Below are 16,367 nucleotides of genomic sequence, written 5' to 3' on the forward strand. Positions count from 1 at the left end.
ATTGTTGACTTGCAGCTGTTAGCAAGCTTTGCAATCAAATAGCCAGTTGGGATATCAGGTCCGAGAGCGGCATAAAAGCGATGTTGCTGCAACCCTTCTCTCCTATAGTAATTGCTGCAGATGAGAGTGAAAGAATCAGGTAATATCATGGATGTAAATATTTTACATTGCCTGGTAGGAAATGTAACAGCTAGCTTGGATGGTGTTACCTTAACGGACACTCATTTAATCTTTGCGTTCATACCATTATTTGTCTATGTCCAGGCCAAAACTAGTGATCTGAGCCACCTTTGCTGGATGGCGTACCTCTTTGGTTTCCTACTTGCATGGCCATTATAATGCACTGATCATCATATAAACTCAAACTTAGTCTTATTTTATCATTTTCTCATCAAGAGAGTTTTATTTGGATGGTGTTACCTCACCAGACACTAATATCTTTGCGTTCATACCATTATTTGTCTATGACAAAGCCAAAACTAGTGATCTATCACCCTTGTTGGATGGCATACCTCTTTGGTTTCTGACTTGCATGGGCAAATTATAATGCACTGATCATCATATAAACTCAAGCTTATTGTCTCATTTTGTTGTTTTCTCATCAAGAGACAGTTTTATTTGGATCAAAGATCTTGGTGCCACCAATTATGTGGAACTGATCTTTTCAGAAGATACCCCTGGCGCTTCTAGGGAAACTTTTGTTAATTATGTTTGATAGTGTGCATGTTAAACACTTTCCAGTGAAATGTTAACGTACATTTTGAGATAACTGTCAAGTAGGGTGCACGAATGTGAATTGAAAAATGAACCAATGGCGGACTGTGGAGTACGATGGTTGTTGATATTTATAAATTTATACATGCATTGCTATCTTGTAATAGACAATTAAATGTATGTTTGAGGAATTGATAAAAATATTAGTGTGTTTTAACACTATGTCACATGGATACGGCCACAGGTACGAGGATATAAGTTTCCAATATGACTAACATCTGTGTCACACGGACTCTTCTAACATGGCACCGCACCCGCATCGCACCTGCACCCAAGGCGGGTGCAACACTTGACCACAACTTCCTTTGTGTTAGGTGAAGTCAACCACACTGAGGTCCATTTCTATCCAAAAGTAGATTCAGTTAACCCTAATCAAGTCCATTTTTATCTATATTATATATATATAAATACATAAATGCACACAAATACCCGTAGTGTTAACTTAAAACTGTTTATATATATATATATATATATATATATATATATATATATATATATATATATATATATATATATATATATATATATATATATATATATATCCTCCCTGCACCCCCACACCCAAGTTTTTTTAAAGTGCCGCATCGCCGCACCCACACCTGCATCCACACCCCCACTTATGTGACATAGACTAACATACAAGGGGATTTGCCATAGGAATTAAAATGGAACATCCGTGTGACATAGGTTTAACAAAAGAAGCGGTTTTTATATACGTGTTCATAAGATTAAATAATGCATGTCTTTTCTAGCAGTTGGACTCTCATGACACACATGGATATTGATGGGTGGGCTTCATTTCATCCTAGATGAAAACTATCCTGCCTGTTCTCCATCATTGTCCTTGGGTTGCAAAGCAAGCTGGAAAGAAACTGTCAAATGTTCACAATAGTTTTCAATGGCTTGATGTCTGACTATGTGCTGTCCAAACAAACCAAGGTGAAGCCTATGTCGTGCCTCTCTTCAATAAAACACTAACATGTCTTTTGACTAGATAAAATCAGAGAGTGGATCTCTTCGGTGTAAGGTGTTAAAATATCCTTCAAGGAATTGATCTCCAGAACCTTTTCTAGCTTCACATGTCGGAGCATACCTATATCATAGAATTTCACATGCAATGGTTTCTGATGCAGGGAGTTTTTAGTAATTTAAAAAGTAACAACTCAAATAACCGAATCTAGTGAGCAACGAGTCAGTCCCGCTCTCTCTCTCTCAGATTAATTATTACCTTTGGCTCAAAATTTAAAATTACAAAAATCAGCTAAGTCCTAGATTCCTAAATGGGTGCAAGAGACCTTGAAGATGATGTTACATAATTTGATGTGTTGGTTCCAATCATCATCTTGTAAGCCAAAAAAATACATCATAAAGTTAGTGGCCTCTCTAATAATCATTAGCTGTGTTCTAACCAAGGTTGCCAAACTAGGAAGCGTAAGCAAGAAACGCTACGGGAAGCGGAAGCGAGAAGCGAGGCATTTTAAAATTTATAGGAAGCGGGAAGCGAAGTATCAATTTAAAAGCGAAATATTAAAAAAATGAAGCAATATGGTAATTGAATAGGAATTGAACAAGAAACAAATAAAAACTAAAATAAATTTGATCATTCTTATATTTCATGATTTTCAGTAAAAGAGTTAAATTTTTGTTAAAATCTAACAATGATGGTTACTAATTTAAAGAAAGTACATGAAAAGTGAGTGAAAGCGTGAGAGCAAATACATGAAAAACATGAAAAGAAACATGAGAAAAGCATATAGGAAGCATAGAGCATGTGTGGGAAGCATAGAAGAAGCGTGGGGGAATCGAGATTCCCTTGAAGTTTCCGAAGTGAGGAGTATCGCGGCTCCTAAGCAAGTTTCCGGGAAGCGAGCTTCCCACCTACCTAAGAAGCTTCCAGTAACTCTGGTTCTAATAATGTCCCTGTAGCTAGGAGTTCTTGATCTGGATTTGTACTGTGAAACCACATGAACACCTGTTTATTGTAAAAGCATTGGATACGTAGTGAATAAACTATAGGACATCATCAAGTTTAAGCTTCATTTATTACTTTAATATTATTCACATTTGTTGGACTCTTGCTGCGAATTGGTTCAACGAGTAAACATAATGCTTTAATGGTTAAACTCAAAAACGACACCAACATCTCTACCAAGATAGGATATGATGAACAACTGGAAATGCAATCATTTTTTTTTCATGCTTAGTGTAAGTAATACTGTGTTGCCTAAATGGCATGTGCAGCTCCTTTTTTGCCTCTTAATTTTCTTTAAGTTTAATCCATATGTAGAATGAGAAAATTGGTCGTTGAGTTATATTTTGTGGTTCTAGCTCCAATCTATTGACACATAAACAGTTGCTGCTCATACTTGACTAATTTCCTACTGATATTTGGAAAAAAATTCTATAGTTTTTGAAATTTGCTACTTGTTATTCTTTTACATGTTTATTATGCCCTTAGTGGCCTTTTGTGAGTGTGTGCCTATAGTGGCCCTTTGTGCTTGTGCCTTTGGTGGTTGTTTTAGTGGATTATTGTGCTTGGTTGGTGGTGTTGGTTCACACTTATTGACATGGTATAAGAGCCATAGAGCTTATGATCCTTGAAGTTGGTGATCTTATTGCATCGTAGAGAGGTCATTGTTCATGTGCTCATGGATCGCTCCTTAAGTGTTCGTGATTTAAGTACACATGTTTTCCTTGCACATTACCTTCTCTCTATTCCTCTCTCTTTTCTCTCTTGATCTTCATCCATGGAGGACAAGGAGATCGTCATTGTCATCGTCCTGCCCATTAAGCTCAATGACACAAATTACGTAATATGGTCTTCTATCATGACACACCACATTTCAGACAAAGGCTTGTAGGGGTTGGTGGATGGTTCTGATCAGAAGCCCAAACTCTTCACCAAAGTCGAGAACTGAAAAGGTGTAGAACTTTGAGGGGAGAAAACCAAAGCTATAGCCGATTATGAAAGGTGGGAAGAGTAGAGAATGGGACACTAAAAATTAATGTCAGGACTTGTCAATAGTGTAGACATTAAAAATTGTTGTAATTTTGCAAGGTTTGGGCACACTAATGATGCTTGGAGCTATCTTAAAAATATATACTTAAAAACATTGCACACATGTGAAACTTTCAACACAAGATTAGGACGATGACTCAAGAGGATATGAGCATTAGAGAATATTATAATGCTTTATCCGAACTATGAGAGGAATTAGACTTGCTCACACCAAAGTGGCATTGCCCTTTAGATATTAAGCTCCAACAAAACCAAATAGATGCCAAGTGTTTTTTATTAATTCATAAATGGGATGCGACTGGAATTTGAAGCCACTAAGTCGACTCTTCTCCATAGAGGGAAGATTCCCTACATTGTTGACACTATTAAAGACCTAAGCATGGAAGAAAATAGGTTAAAGAAACAAGCACCCAAAAACGACGGACAATCGTTTTTGGTTGGGATCCTATGCTCGGATATACAAGCCACCTCATTTTGGAAGACAAAACAATGAGAGTATGAGAACAAGAGAAAAATCATTTATCGTTACCACGAACCAGGACACATCAAACCCTTGTGCCCTAAGTTGAGGAAGATGGAGGAAAAGAAGGTGGCTTCGGTTGGTCAACCTCAAAAGACCAAGGACGTGAACAACCCCCAAGATACATCCATCGGTAGCATGTCCCTATCTCAATTGGTGAAGGCGCTTCAACCTTTTCTTAGTGGAACATCCTCTTCAACAAGAGCCATAATTTCATCCTATTTCGATCGCAGTCTTGTCTCTTTGGTTTCTTGACTTTGGTATTTCATTTCATATGACCTCAAATCTTGATATCTTATTCAAATGTCATACTAATTTAATCATGTCTAATGTTTTTACTACCGATGGTTCATCTGTTGAAACCAAAGCAATAGAGAATTTTGAAAGGAATATTGAAAATTCCAAAAATTTTCAATTCCAAAAGTTAGATATATTTTTAAATTAAATTTAAATCTCTTATCTATTTCTAAAATCTCAGACCATGGATGTAATGTTTCATACTCATCAAATGGTTGTTGGGTGTAGGATTGCCAGTCAGGGAAGCTGATTGGGGAAGACCATAGATAAGGCCTCTACTACATTTTTTTTTAAAATACCCAAGAAAACTTTTTTGTTTGGAATTAGATTTGGATTTGTGGCATAAAAGATTGGGACATCCAAGCGTATCCAAAATCCCATATTTTTTAAGGTTGGTGAAACATTTTGTAATATCAAAAATTTTGCTTGTAATTATTGTATTCTTGGCAAAATGAATGAACAAATTGCCCTTTTATGAAAGAACTTTTGTCTCCCTTAGACCACTTGAATTAGTCCATTCGGATGTTTGGGGTCCGACACCCTTTGTATTAAAAGGTGAATATGCATACTATGTGATATTTGTGTATGATTTTACTAGACATACTTGGATTTACTTCCTTAGACATAAATCCAAATTCTTCTTGCATTTTCAAAATTTTAGTAACTTGGTTAAAAATAGATTTGACAACATTTCTATCTTTCGCACGAATTTAACAAGAGAATTTTTGTCTAAAGAATTTAAAGATTATCTTAACTTACACGACATTACTCACACTATTTCGAGTCATGTACCTAAAGTCGTTTAGGTCAAATCTGCTTTGACCGTTGTATCTCTTATAAATAAAATGCCATCTTCATTGTTACAAAATATCTCTCCCGTTGAAAAACTTTTTAAACTTCTGATTATTCCAGATTAAGGGTTTTTGGATGTAAGTATTTTGTTTTGACCAAGGTTACCAGGCTAGGAAGCGGAAGCGAGAAACAAAGCAAGAAGTGGGAGCGAGGTGCTTTAAAATTTATAAGAAGCGCGAAGCGATGAATCAATTTAAAAGAAAAAATAGGAATAAAAAGGAAGTGATGAAATTGAATGAGAAGTAAAATAGTAATTGAACGGTAAGGGAATAAAAACTAATATAAAAATGACATTTCTTAAATTTCATGATTTTGTGGTGTAAAAATTAAATTCTTCTCAAAATCTAAAAATGATGGTTGCCAAGTTAGAGAAAGTACATGGGAGGTGAGTGTGAAGAGTTAAAACAAGCACATGGAAAACATGAAAGCGTGACAAAAGTGCATATAAAGTATGTAGGGTAGGATAAAAACATGTGAGAAGCATAGGAGAAACGTGGGAGAATCGATATCCCCACCAATGGGAAGTTTTGCCCTTCCGAAGTGAGTTTCTTGGAAGTTTTCTTCCCAACTATCTATGAAGCTTTTGGTAACATTGGTTTTGACCAACAAAAAATGACAAGTTTTCACCCAGAGCTATTCCTTGGACTTTCTTTGTATATGCAGACAACCAAAATAGATATAGATGTTATGACCCTAAAAATGAAAAATTTATGTTAATTTTTTTTTTTTTTAAAAAAATTAATTTTTTATTATAAAAATCCTAAGTTATTGAGTATTCTTTCTTGCTAGGGCATGACTACAACCCCGACCCCTCCCTGCTCCCGAATGTTCCTCTCCCTCACCGACCGATTACTCCTCCCTCCCACCCGACTCTTCTCCACCCAACTCCTCCAACCTTCCTCTTCCGATGGCTGCCATGATGATGATTGCAACAACCACAGAGAAATGAGTACCTCTCTCTCTCTCTTCCTCCTCTGCCTCCTCCTACTCTATTCTTCTTCTTCTTCCTTCTCCTCCTCCCTCCACCACCTCCTCCACTCTTTGTTCTTCCTCCTCCTTCCCTCGTTGGTGCCTGGGCTGAACCCAAGATTGCAGTTGAAACCAGGCCTAGGTTCATCATTGGTTTAGAACCGAACTCATGCCTATTGGGTTTGGCTCTGGTGAACTGTGATCATTGCAAAATTTTTCTTCTTAGTTTCCCTCTTTTCTTTCTCTTTGCCTTTCTAACCTCTATTTCCTTTTTAAGGGGAATAAAAAGATAGAAAAGAAGAGAGAAGAAAAAAGAAAGGGGAGAGAAAAACTCTTTTGCAAAGGTCTCACTTGACCTTAATTTTGAAAATGTTTTGAAATTACTCGTCTCTGTTTTGAAAATTTGCGGAAAAAATGGAGAGACGAGATTCGCTCGTCGGTATGAGATTCGATCGTTTCTGGCGCCTTTACCAGGGGTAATCGAATCAATGATCAAACTTATGCCTTTTGTTTTGCCTAAATATTATCTAAGAATTTATTCTAAGTCTAAAATGCACAAAGAATCATGCTTGTGCGAATGCAAAGATGTATGCTCTTGAGAAAATAGTTTAGAAAATTTTGGGATTTATCCAAGTGATTCTGAAATAAATTTGATAATATAGTGAAGAAATGATTCAAAGGGTTGAAATTGATTTGAAAAAGTTAGATTTTGAATCTAACTCAGAATTTGAAATAGATTTGGAAGAAGAGACTTGAAATTCCAAGTTTTGGAATGATCAAAGTTTGGAAAATGGATTTTGATTTGAAGAAATAAAGAGAAAAAGAGATTTTGGAACTTGAGATAGAATCTTGAGAAAAATGGAGTTTCAAAGTCAAAATGGACTTTGAATTTGAATGGATCGATTTTGGAAAAAAAGAATTCTTAATTTCAGAACCTGAAAAGGGATTGAATTTGGATTTAGACTTTAAGAAATAGGTTTTGAAAATGGTTTTGAAAATAGGAATTGGAAATGAAACTGGATTTGAAATCTAGAATCCTAAATGGAATTCGATCTGAAGTGTAAAATCTAAGCTGGAATTGAATCCGAAATCTGGAATCCTAAATGGAATTGGATCCGAAGTCTGGGATCCAAGATAAAATTGAATCTGGAATTTGGAATCCTAAATAGAATTGGATCCGAAGTCTGAAATCCAAGATGGAATTGAATCCGAAATCCGGAATCCTAAATGGGATTTGATTTGAAAATCTGAATCCAAGGTGGAATGGGATTTGAAATCCGGAATCCAATATGGAATTGGATCCGAGAAATCCTAAATTGATTTTGAAAAGCTTAGGAAAATCGTTTTTTAGAGTGAATACCAAGTTTTGGTTTAAAGTCTGATTTAAGACTTAGAATTTTGGAATTTTGAGAAATAAAGAATAAATCTTGAATTCAGACTTTAATTCTGAATTTAGAAGATGATCTGGAAGATTGGGCACCTGAAGTGAAGAATAAAGAATAAAACTTGACTTTCAAATTGGAATTTTTGAAATCAGGTGATGAATCTGGGAATTTTAAAGTTAAATTGAACTTTGAAATTTGATCTGAAATGTTAAATTGAATTTGAAATTGAATCCTGAAAATAGAAATGAATTTGAATTTTCAAAGTTGAATTGAACTTTGAAATTGGATTTGAATTGGAAATTGAATTTTGAATATAAAAATGAATTTGAAATTTCAAAGTCAAATTGGACTTTGAAATTGAAGCTTGAATTTTTGAAATAAGATAGAATTTGAGAATAGAAAGAAGAATTTGAATTTAAAAGAATTGAAGATTGATTTGAGAAGTGAAGAACATATTTCAAAATCACTTGGATTTTGAAATAATATGAAAAGAATGATGTAATTCTGTCCTGAACGATGAATGAATTAAAAAGAATTTGAAATTGAGTTTTGAAAAACATATTTCATTCTTTAAATGAATTGAAATAAGATTGCAGATATAATACATTTCTGACTATGGTCATAAAATGTATTATATAATAATCATATTTAAATTCAAATGAAGAATAAAACACATTTTGGTGTTTTATAGAGTTTAAAATGAAATTAACTCTCAATATATGCTGACTATGGCCATTGATATATATTTTGAGTTAATTTTAAGTTAAACTCTAATAATGGAAGAAAATGTTTAGGAAAATATGATGATTTTTGAAAAGAGAACCAGTGTAGACCTAATATTATTCCATAAAAGATGAAAATCCTAAGTTTTGTTCACATCTTGACTATCGCTATTGATGCAAATCAACTTAGGACTTAATCACCTTTTATTAGAATGGTACATGTGCCATTTGTGTTCCCATTTGTGAATTTTTGAAATAAAAGAGAAAAATAATATGAAAACAATCAATTTCTAGGATATAGGCATGTTCATACATTCTAATCTAGTGCAAGAAATACAAATTCTCATTATATCTAGCTATTACAATCTCGAATTTTAATTTAAAATTTACAGTAGTCTCTAATCTTAGAAAATAGCAACTTCCACGTATTTCCTGCAAAACACTTGGTTAGTAAAAAAAATAGAGGAGAATTGCAAACTTCACCTTGATTTTAGAGATACAAATGATGAGAAACTCATATACCTATCTTAGGCTTAATATTAAATGAAATGATATTTATGATCTAAGGTGTGGAAGGATGAAGAGTAGGTAAAGGGGCTATAACAGATAGGATATGGTTGTATAAGAATGGAGATGCTAGATGGTGTCTGCAAAATGGTAGCCACACTTATATGAATGCTGTATGGTGTTAGAGATAGGGGAGGTTAGGTTAGGGATAGGTGTGCTAATGAAACTGGGGGCAGACGTTGATTGTGTGGAAACAACAGTGACAATGACTAGATGACATAAAAGATACATACAGGGGACTATAACAGGCTGTGGTGTTGTGTGCTAGTGAGATAATTCTGTGGTAACAGACATGAAGTGGGGTGCAGATGTCGTGGATGGCTAGTGGAAGATTAGAAATGCAGGTGAAGATGGCTAATGGTTAATGAATGTCAGTGAGGGGATGCCATGCGGCAGGGAAATGCACTGAAATTCGGCTGTTGTTATTGCAGGAAATGGAAATCAACATCCAGCTTCATATCTGCAGCACCTCTTCTTTTCTTTTGTAACAGAAATTCAATCACAATTCACCATTATATATTTTTGATGGCAAAGGTAAAGCATGGATGCACAAAATCAGACAGGCCCCTCCCCACTGTAAGCCTTTACAGTGGCAGGAAAACATATCACGCTAACCCCACACACAAAAAAAGGCACCGTGACAATATCAATAAGATTAGTAAGTCCATCCACCTATGAGCCAGAAAAGGGCAGTATGCAATGGCCACCTGGGCTCAACCCCCCTGCCCTGGGACTTTAGCCATCTTTTTGCTACTGTTCTCACAAATCTCTTTTTTTTTTTTGATATTCCCTACTTCTTGCTCAAGAGAGTGCTAATTATTAGAACCTTCAAACCCAACATAAAATATTCAATATTGGAGCAGGAAGCCACTCATCATATAAATGATCTGGTTAAAAAAAAAATTATGAAAACGGAAGAGACAAAACCACGCTCCTCTTGTGGGGACTGATCTGTCAGTCTCTCTTCAACAGGACACCTGGTGTAACGACCCCAACTCCTACTTCTGAAAAATGCGGATTTTTTTTTTTTTTTTTTAAAGAGTTGCGGAAAACTTCCCAGAGACCTGGGGTCCCTACAGTTCCAATTTCAGTTGGATAACCACACACCACAAACGAAGTTGCAATTATCATCCATATCAACCAACTAAAACTCTTTTATTAATGAGTAATAAAATTTCAACGACAAAGTTTCCTTCAACTGAAAGTAAAGTAACAATTGCAGAATTTAAAAGAACTGAAAGACAAAAGAAAGAGCCACAATATCCTCTACTGAAGCTGACAAGTCCAAGTATAACTCATCCATCCCCAGATGCATGTCCAACTTCACTGTTCACCATTTCCTGTGAAAAACCAACAAAGTAGGGTGTCAGAACCGAAATTCTGAGCACAGCTACTTCTAAAGAAACCAGGTGAGAGAAAGAACATGGATAAGATTTCATGCAGTGATTTGAGTGAGCACAGATATAAAATTTTCAACATCTAAATTTTCATAACTACCAATGATTTCATTTACTCACCAATCAATAACAGTAAACAGTGTCATATATCAACAACTAAATAACCAACCTTTCAGCATGATTTCACGAAGTAAAGCGTATGCAACCACCAAATGATGTCATGATATCAAGAATGATTCTTATGATTATGTGCAATGCATGATTTCTTCTGTTATCTTTCATTTAAGTTCCATCTTTCCATATGCATGCCCTATTAGATGCACACATCTTTAAGTTCCTCTTTTTAATTACCGTGGCCCGCGGATACACCAAACGGGTACAAACCCCGAGGTCAAGTAGGTTCCCAGGGTAGCTTAACACACAATTTGTATTTTATTTCTGGGTTCCAACTTAGCCCTCGACCGATATCAGGAAACAACACCATCCATCGGAACATTAGACCTCCACATCTAATGTCGGGGACACAAGGGACACCCCACGCCCACAAGTGCCACTTCCTTGGTACCATAAACTCACAGCTGTGACTAACACACCACTCCCGGGTAAAGTGGCGGATTCTCCCTAAAACCGTGGCCAGGAGAAGAACCTCAATATCGGGTTCAGGGGCAACAATGCACACGGAGTTTTTGTATCCTCACAGTCTCCCCAAGACCGGATATCCAAGATTCTCATACTCCGGATGAGATATCCCAGAAGGTAAATTTCACTGTTCTTATTCATTATTTTTATTTAAAGTTCATTCTTTAAGTTTGCCACACATATGCAAAAGTAAAGTGAAAATCCCGCATCCTCCCTTGCAGGAACCCATTCGGGACTCCAGCCCGTATAAACCATTAAAACAGTGTAGTAAAGTGTCAAACCATCTTATGTGGTTTAAGTGGTATATTTAAAAACATAAATAAGAGAAAACCAAACCCACGACTCTCCAGGCCAATGATGGTCTATTTAGGCCATCGATGCATCGTATGCACAAAAAATCATAACTTGCAATGTATGCAATAATACCAACATAATTACAAATGCACCTTCATTCAAGCTTCCACAGTCATAGGCATGTGTGACCATTTATGTGTAAGTGTTTTCATGTAATCACTTAATATACATGCATTCATCCATAGTTTCATAAGTATATAAGAGTAATTATGCATGGAAATTAAACATGTCTCATCAGGTAGATACATGAAATCTTCCATTCGTAGCATGAGTTATCATCCACACACAAGCACATAAACCGGATCTAGAAATTTATATGTCAGGGCTGCACGCCTTTACATCAAGTATGCATCTATATCAAAACCACTTGCCATGCCCTATTAATAGACATCAAATACCTCACATGTTACAACTATAAAGCATGCTAACATGTGCCAAATGCATGTGCACTCATGCAATCCTAACACAATCATACGCATGTCAACCAACTCAACTATATACATATGCTGCAGGAACAGAACTGGAAAAATCTCAGGCATAAGCAATATTTTCATCTATTTCACCTGTATGAAATTAGTATTATGGACAACACCAACCATGACAAACATGGTTAGCTTAATGCACGTGTATCAACACGCATTCCAGATGTTTCTCTCACGATTTCAGTGTTAGTACATCCCACGCACACACACAGTTTTATAACAGAAGTTTTATTTTCTTTTTTGGCACCGAAGAAACCCACATCTATGCAATTACATGACAAGAATATCATTTTCTGTTCAATGCTGAAACAACCCACACATATGCAGTTTAGCAGGTAAAATATTTTAGATATGGTCAACATTTCATAACCACTTTCAGAACGAGTCTAGGTATTTAGGAAGATATAAAGAATACAAGCATGCAGGCATGTGTAACCAAATATTCAAAACACGACTATAAAGCTATCAGCATGTACTTATTAACATTGCATTAACCTAAGTATTGTAGTTATTATTTACAAGCAGGGAACATAGCAAACTTTTAGAACATGTCCGAAACAGTAGGTCATACCTGTGTTGCCCACTTAATATTAATATGCATCGATCATTCATATGCAAGTATGTGAAACAAATATATTTCACACCAAATCCAACACTACCATAGGCATTACAAGGGTATAGCTATTTATATTTATACACATGAATTTCGAAACTACTTGATTTGGGGTGGAACACAGCATAGTGCAGACTTTGCAAACACAATACACCCGAAAATCACATTAAATCCTACCAAGTTGGATTACCTATGCATGCCGAGCAGAACTTTCCCCTTTTTTTTTTTTTCCAATCGAGTTACAGGCCATCTTCCAGCTGACTAGGTCAGCTGGGCCTACTATGGCCCGATTCAAAAGGTGCACAGCACCCAGCCGACTTGGGTCGACTGGGCAGGTCACCCCCCCCCCCCCATGCGCAGCATTTTTTTTTTTCATGCCCAGCCGATCACTCGGCTGGGTCTGCTATCATGGCTGAGGCCTGATCGGCCAATCGAACCGAGTTCGATCGATCCATCGGCCAAAACCCTCAAAACCCAAAATGACTTTTTTTTTTCTCATTGGAAAACAATAAAAAAAACACAGCTAAAAACAGAGAACACAGGTAGATCCTGTATTACTAAAAAGGGTTCCCATGGACCCTCATCTCAAAGAAATACATGGGATCGAACCCATGTTCGATCCCTCACCTAAATTCGATAGGAGCCCCGTACCTTTTTACGGTGGTTTTCCGGTGGCTGGAGGTTGCTGTCGTGAAGAATGGAGTGTGGATGCTGCTTGCCGCGGCCTTCAATGGCAGCCGGTAGCCCACGCTGCCTGACGCTGGTGGTTTTTTGCCCTCCGGCGTGCGCACACCGAGCGAGAGAGAGAGAGAGAGATAGGGAACGATGGGGAAGAGAGAGCTCGAGTGAAGAGGGCATAACCCCCTCTTCACCCCCCTTTTATCGACCCCAGGCCCCCTCCTTCCTCGCCGAGATGGGAGGGGGAGGTCGGTTACGCCTTGCGTAACACCCCCCTTTTCCCCCCCCTTTCCTAACCTGTTAGGGTTTATCGGGCAACCCTTATCGGGTTGCCCTTTCTGTTTTAAAAGGGTTGTGGGGTGGGGCTCGGGTCCGAACCCGGGACCCGCAACCCGGCCCCAAAACAATATGGATCCACAAGTGGATCCCAATGGATCCACAAGTGGATCCCAATGGATCCACTGTGGATCCTCGGATAAACTTTTAAAAACTTAAAATTTTTATTTATTTTAAATCTCACTTTAAACATAAAAATTTTAACCCCCAAAATATGGATCCGCAAGTTGGATCCACGTGGATCCAACTATGGATCCTCGAATTTGCTTAATATATATACATATATATAGGTATATTTCTAATTTATTACTAATTATTTTAGTATAACGCAAACATTTAAGCGTAAATACCCCTTTATGGGTCCTAGATCCGAAATATGGATTTAGGCCCAATTTGAATTAATTTGAAATATTTTCAAATAAGAAATCTCGGGTTTTACACCTGGTCGTAATCATCTGAAGATAACTTTCTCCTCTTGGCTCTTGTTCAGGAAAAACCAAATTCTACTCATAAGAGCAGCAACTCTAAATGGGGTTATAAACTTTGTTCCATGTTTCGATGCAGACAAGCAGACAAAGAATATGAAATTACTCACCATGGAAGACAAAGCCATGGTCCAAAGACTGAAGTGAACATTTGTTAGTTGCGTCACTCCAATCCTCAGGAAGCTTCTCTGTAATCAATGTTAGACAACCATGCCAGAGGTGTCGTATCTGCTCAGTGTTAGACACCAATGCCAGGGTCTCTGTAATCAGTGTTGGGCAACAATCTGAGTAGAAGGTTCGATAGTCTATGCTCGTTGCCAGTTTCGATGCATGGAATTGACGAAGATATTGGTGGCCTAGCATTTGATGCATCTTCTAAGATTATATTTATATGCTCAACAAAGATCATAATGCCCAAAGCATGGTCAAGCATAATGTTCTTTATTTGAACACAAAGGAGGTCGTCTGTATTGCAGTCAGACGCAGAAGAACAAATTTCCACAGGATGGATTATTTCAAGCTTCCTTCTCCACCTCCGACCTAGCATGTATAGGCCATACAGACAACAATGAACATAGAACTTCTGTGGCTCCGGAGGTACATCCCGGAAGGATAGGACTTCTTTACTAAAAAAAATATTTGGACAAGAAATGATCTCAATCTTCTAGACCCAAACTAGGTTTAGGTTGAGAAGGAATGTCAAGCACTGGTGGGTACTGTGAGAGTGAGGTACATCAGATGTCTAAGTGGAGATTCTACAACAAATCACTCAGAAACTTCAACAGCCACCCTGATTGGATGACACGCAAGTGCTAATTCATATAAGACATGCATGATGGAGGTGGAATATACAGGAAATGACAATAATAAACAAAATTTGTAATAAATCAGAAAGGGATAATGAACCCATGGTTCGAAAGAACGGAAGATACAAATTCCTGTTACAACAAGACTTAGTCGTTTGTTATAATGGAAAATTCTGGGAGAATTACAATGTTTGCCCAATCCAAATGCAAATAGCCAAATAGAAACAAGAAATCGAATTTCTAAAACAAAGATGATAATATAAACAGGAAAAAGTTCACAGAAAAAGAAAAAAAAAGAAAAACAATGGAGACAAAAATCAAGAGTCAACAAAAGATTAATATTGGACTTAGATGAAACCCGTAAGAGGATTGAATTTGATAATCATAAGCAGAAACTGAAAGAAAGAAATGCAGATCGACGAAACAAACAAAACAAAACAAAAAAATTAAAGGAAAAAAAAGGGCTGTTGGAACGTGATTGCTCCTTTCGCTGTAGCACAAGGGCGGGTTGATGTTGCACAAGCAACCCAACACCACCATTGGTGCATAAATGGGATAAAAAAAAGGAAAAACTGAAGGGGAATTCAGAGAAATCAAAAGGGGAAAAAGTGAAATACATGCATAGAAAATTTAAAAACTCAGATGGATCGGCGATGCCATTACGAGGCATCGTCGGTTCTCAGTACGCGAGGGAAGATAAGAAATAGAAATCTATTGGGAGTTCGAAACAAAAACAAATATCGGAAATCAGAAGGCAGATAAAGAAATATATGTAAGCAAATAAGAATAGAAGGAATCGAGTTTCAAATATGCGTTAAAAGGGAAGAATCCTTACCTTGCTTCGCAGGGATTCTGAAGGCGGAAGTCGATTCTCTTTCAAGTGAATCACAGAGGAAGTCCGTCGATTCCCCTTTTGCTTACTGGGATTTTTGGGAGGAGGGAGTTGAGCTCTTCTTCTCCACTGCAGAGGTCTTCTGCTGCTATTGCACTGTCGAAGGAGGGTCGACCTTCAACTGCTTAAAGAGGAGGCTCTCCGAAGCAGGAAGATGATGATTGAAGACAGAAAAGAGGGGATTAGAGAGGCTGAGAGGTAGATGATTAGATGGAATGGAAAATGGCGCAAAAGATTGATCTTCTAGTCTTCTCTCGGCGTTTGTTTATATAGACAGGAGAGGAAGAACCAGGAAGGTGGTGGTTGGGGATCGATGGCTGAGGCAAGAGCAGCCGATCGAAGGGTCCTCCGCCTTTCGATCTCCCGCGATCGTTCTTCACGAAGGAGCCGTTGCACGCTTTGCAACAGGGGTCCTTATATTTTTTTGAAATATTTTCAAAACGATGGTCCTTTGCAAAAGGGTTTTTCAAAAGGGGGGTTTTAGTAAGGCAATACCTTCAAAAGGGGGTTCTAAACTATTATATATTTTTTTGTATGTTTCTTTTTCTGTTTTGATTTTTTTGTTATTATATAACTCCGC

The 16,367-nt window shown here is 37.2% G+C and overlaps 1 protein-coding gene across 2 annotated transcripts in view; it reads left to right on the plus strand.

Moving 5' to 3' along the window:
* Nucleotides 1-16,367, plus strand: part of LOC149845787 (regulatory-associated protein of TOR 1-like) — a 95,083-nt gene that overhangs the window by 57,567 nt on the left and 21,149 nt on the right. For both annotated transcript variants that reach the window (XM_089996001.1, XM_089996002.1), the window contains exon 17: nucleotides 16-139. In XM_089996001.1, coding sequence (XP_089852127.1) covers nucleotides 16-139 — 124 coding nt within the window. The remainder of the gene's footprint in view (nucleotides 1-15; nucleotides 140-16,367) is intronic.

The sequence above is a fragment of the Nuphar pumila genome, chromosome 2 (genome assembly GCF_984573655.1).
Source record: "Nuphar pumila chromosome 2, dmNupPumi1.hap1.1, whole genome shotgun sequence".
Taxonomy (NCBI): Eukaryota; Viridiplantae; Streptophyta; class Magnoliopsida; order Nymphaeales; family Nymphaeaceae; genus Nuphar; species Nuphar pumila.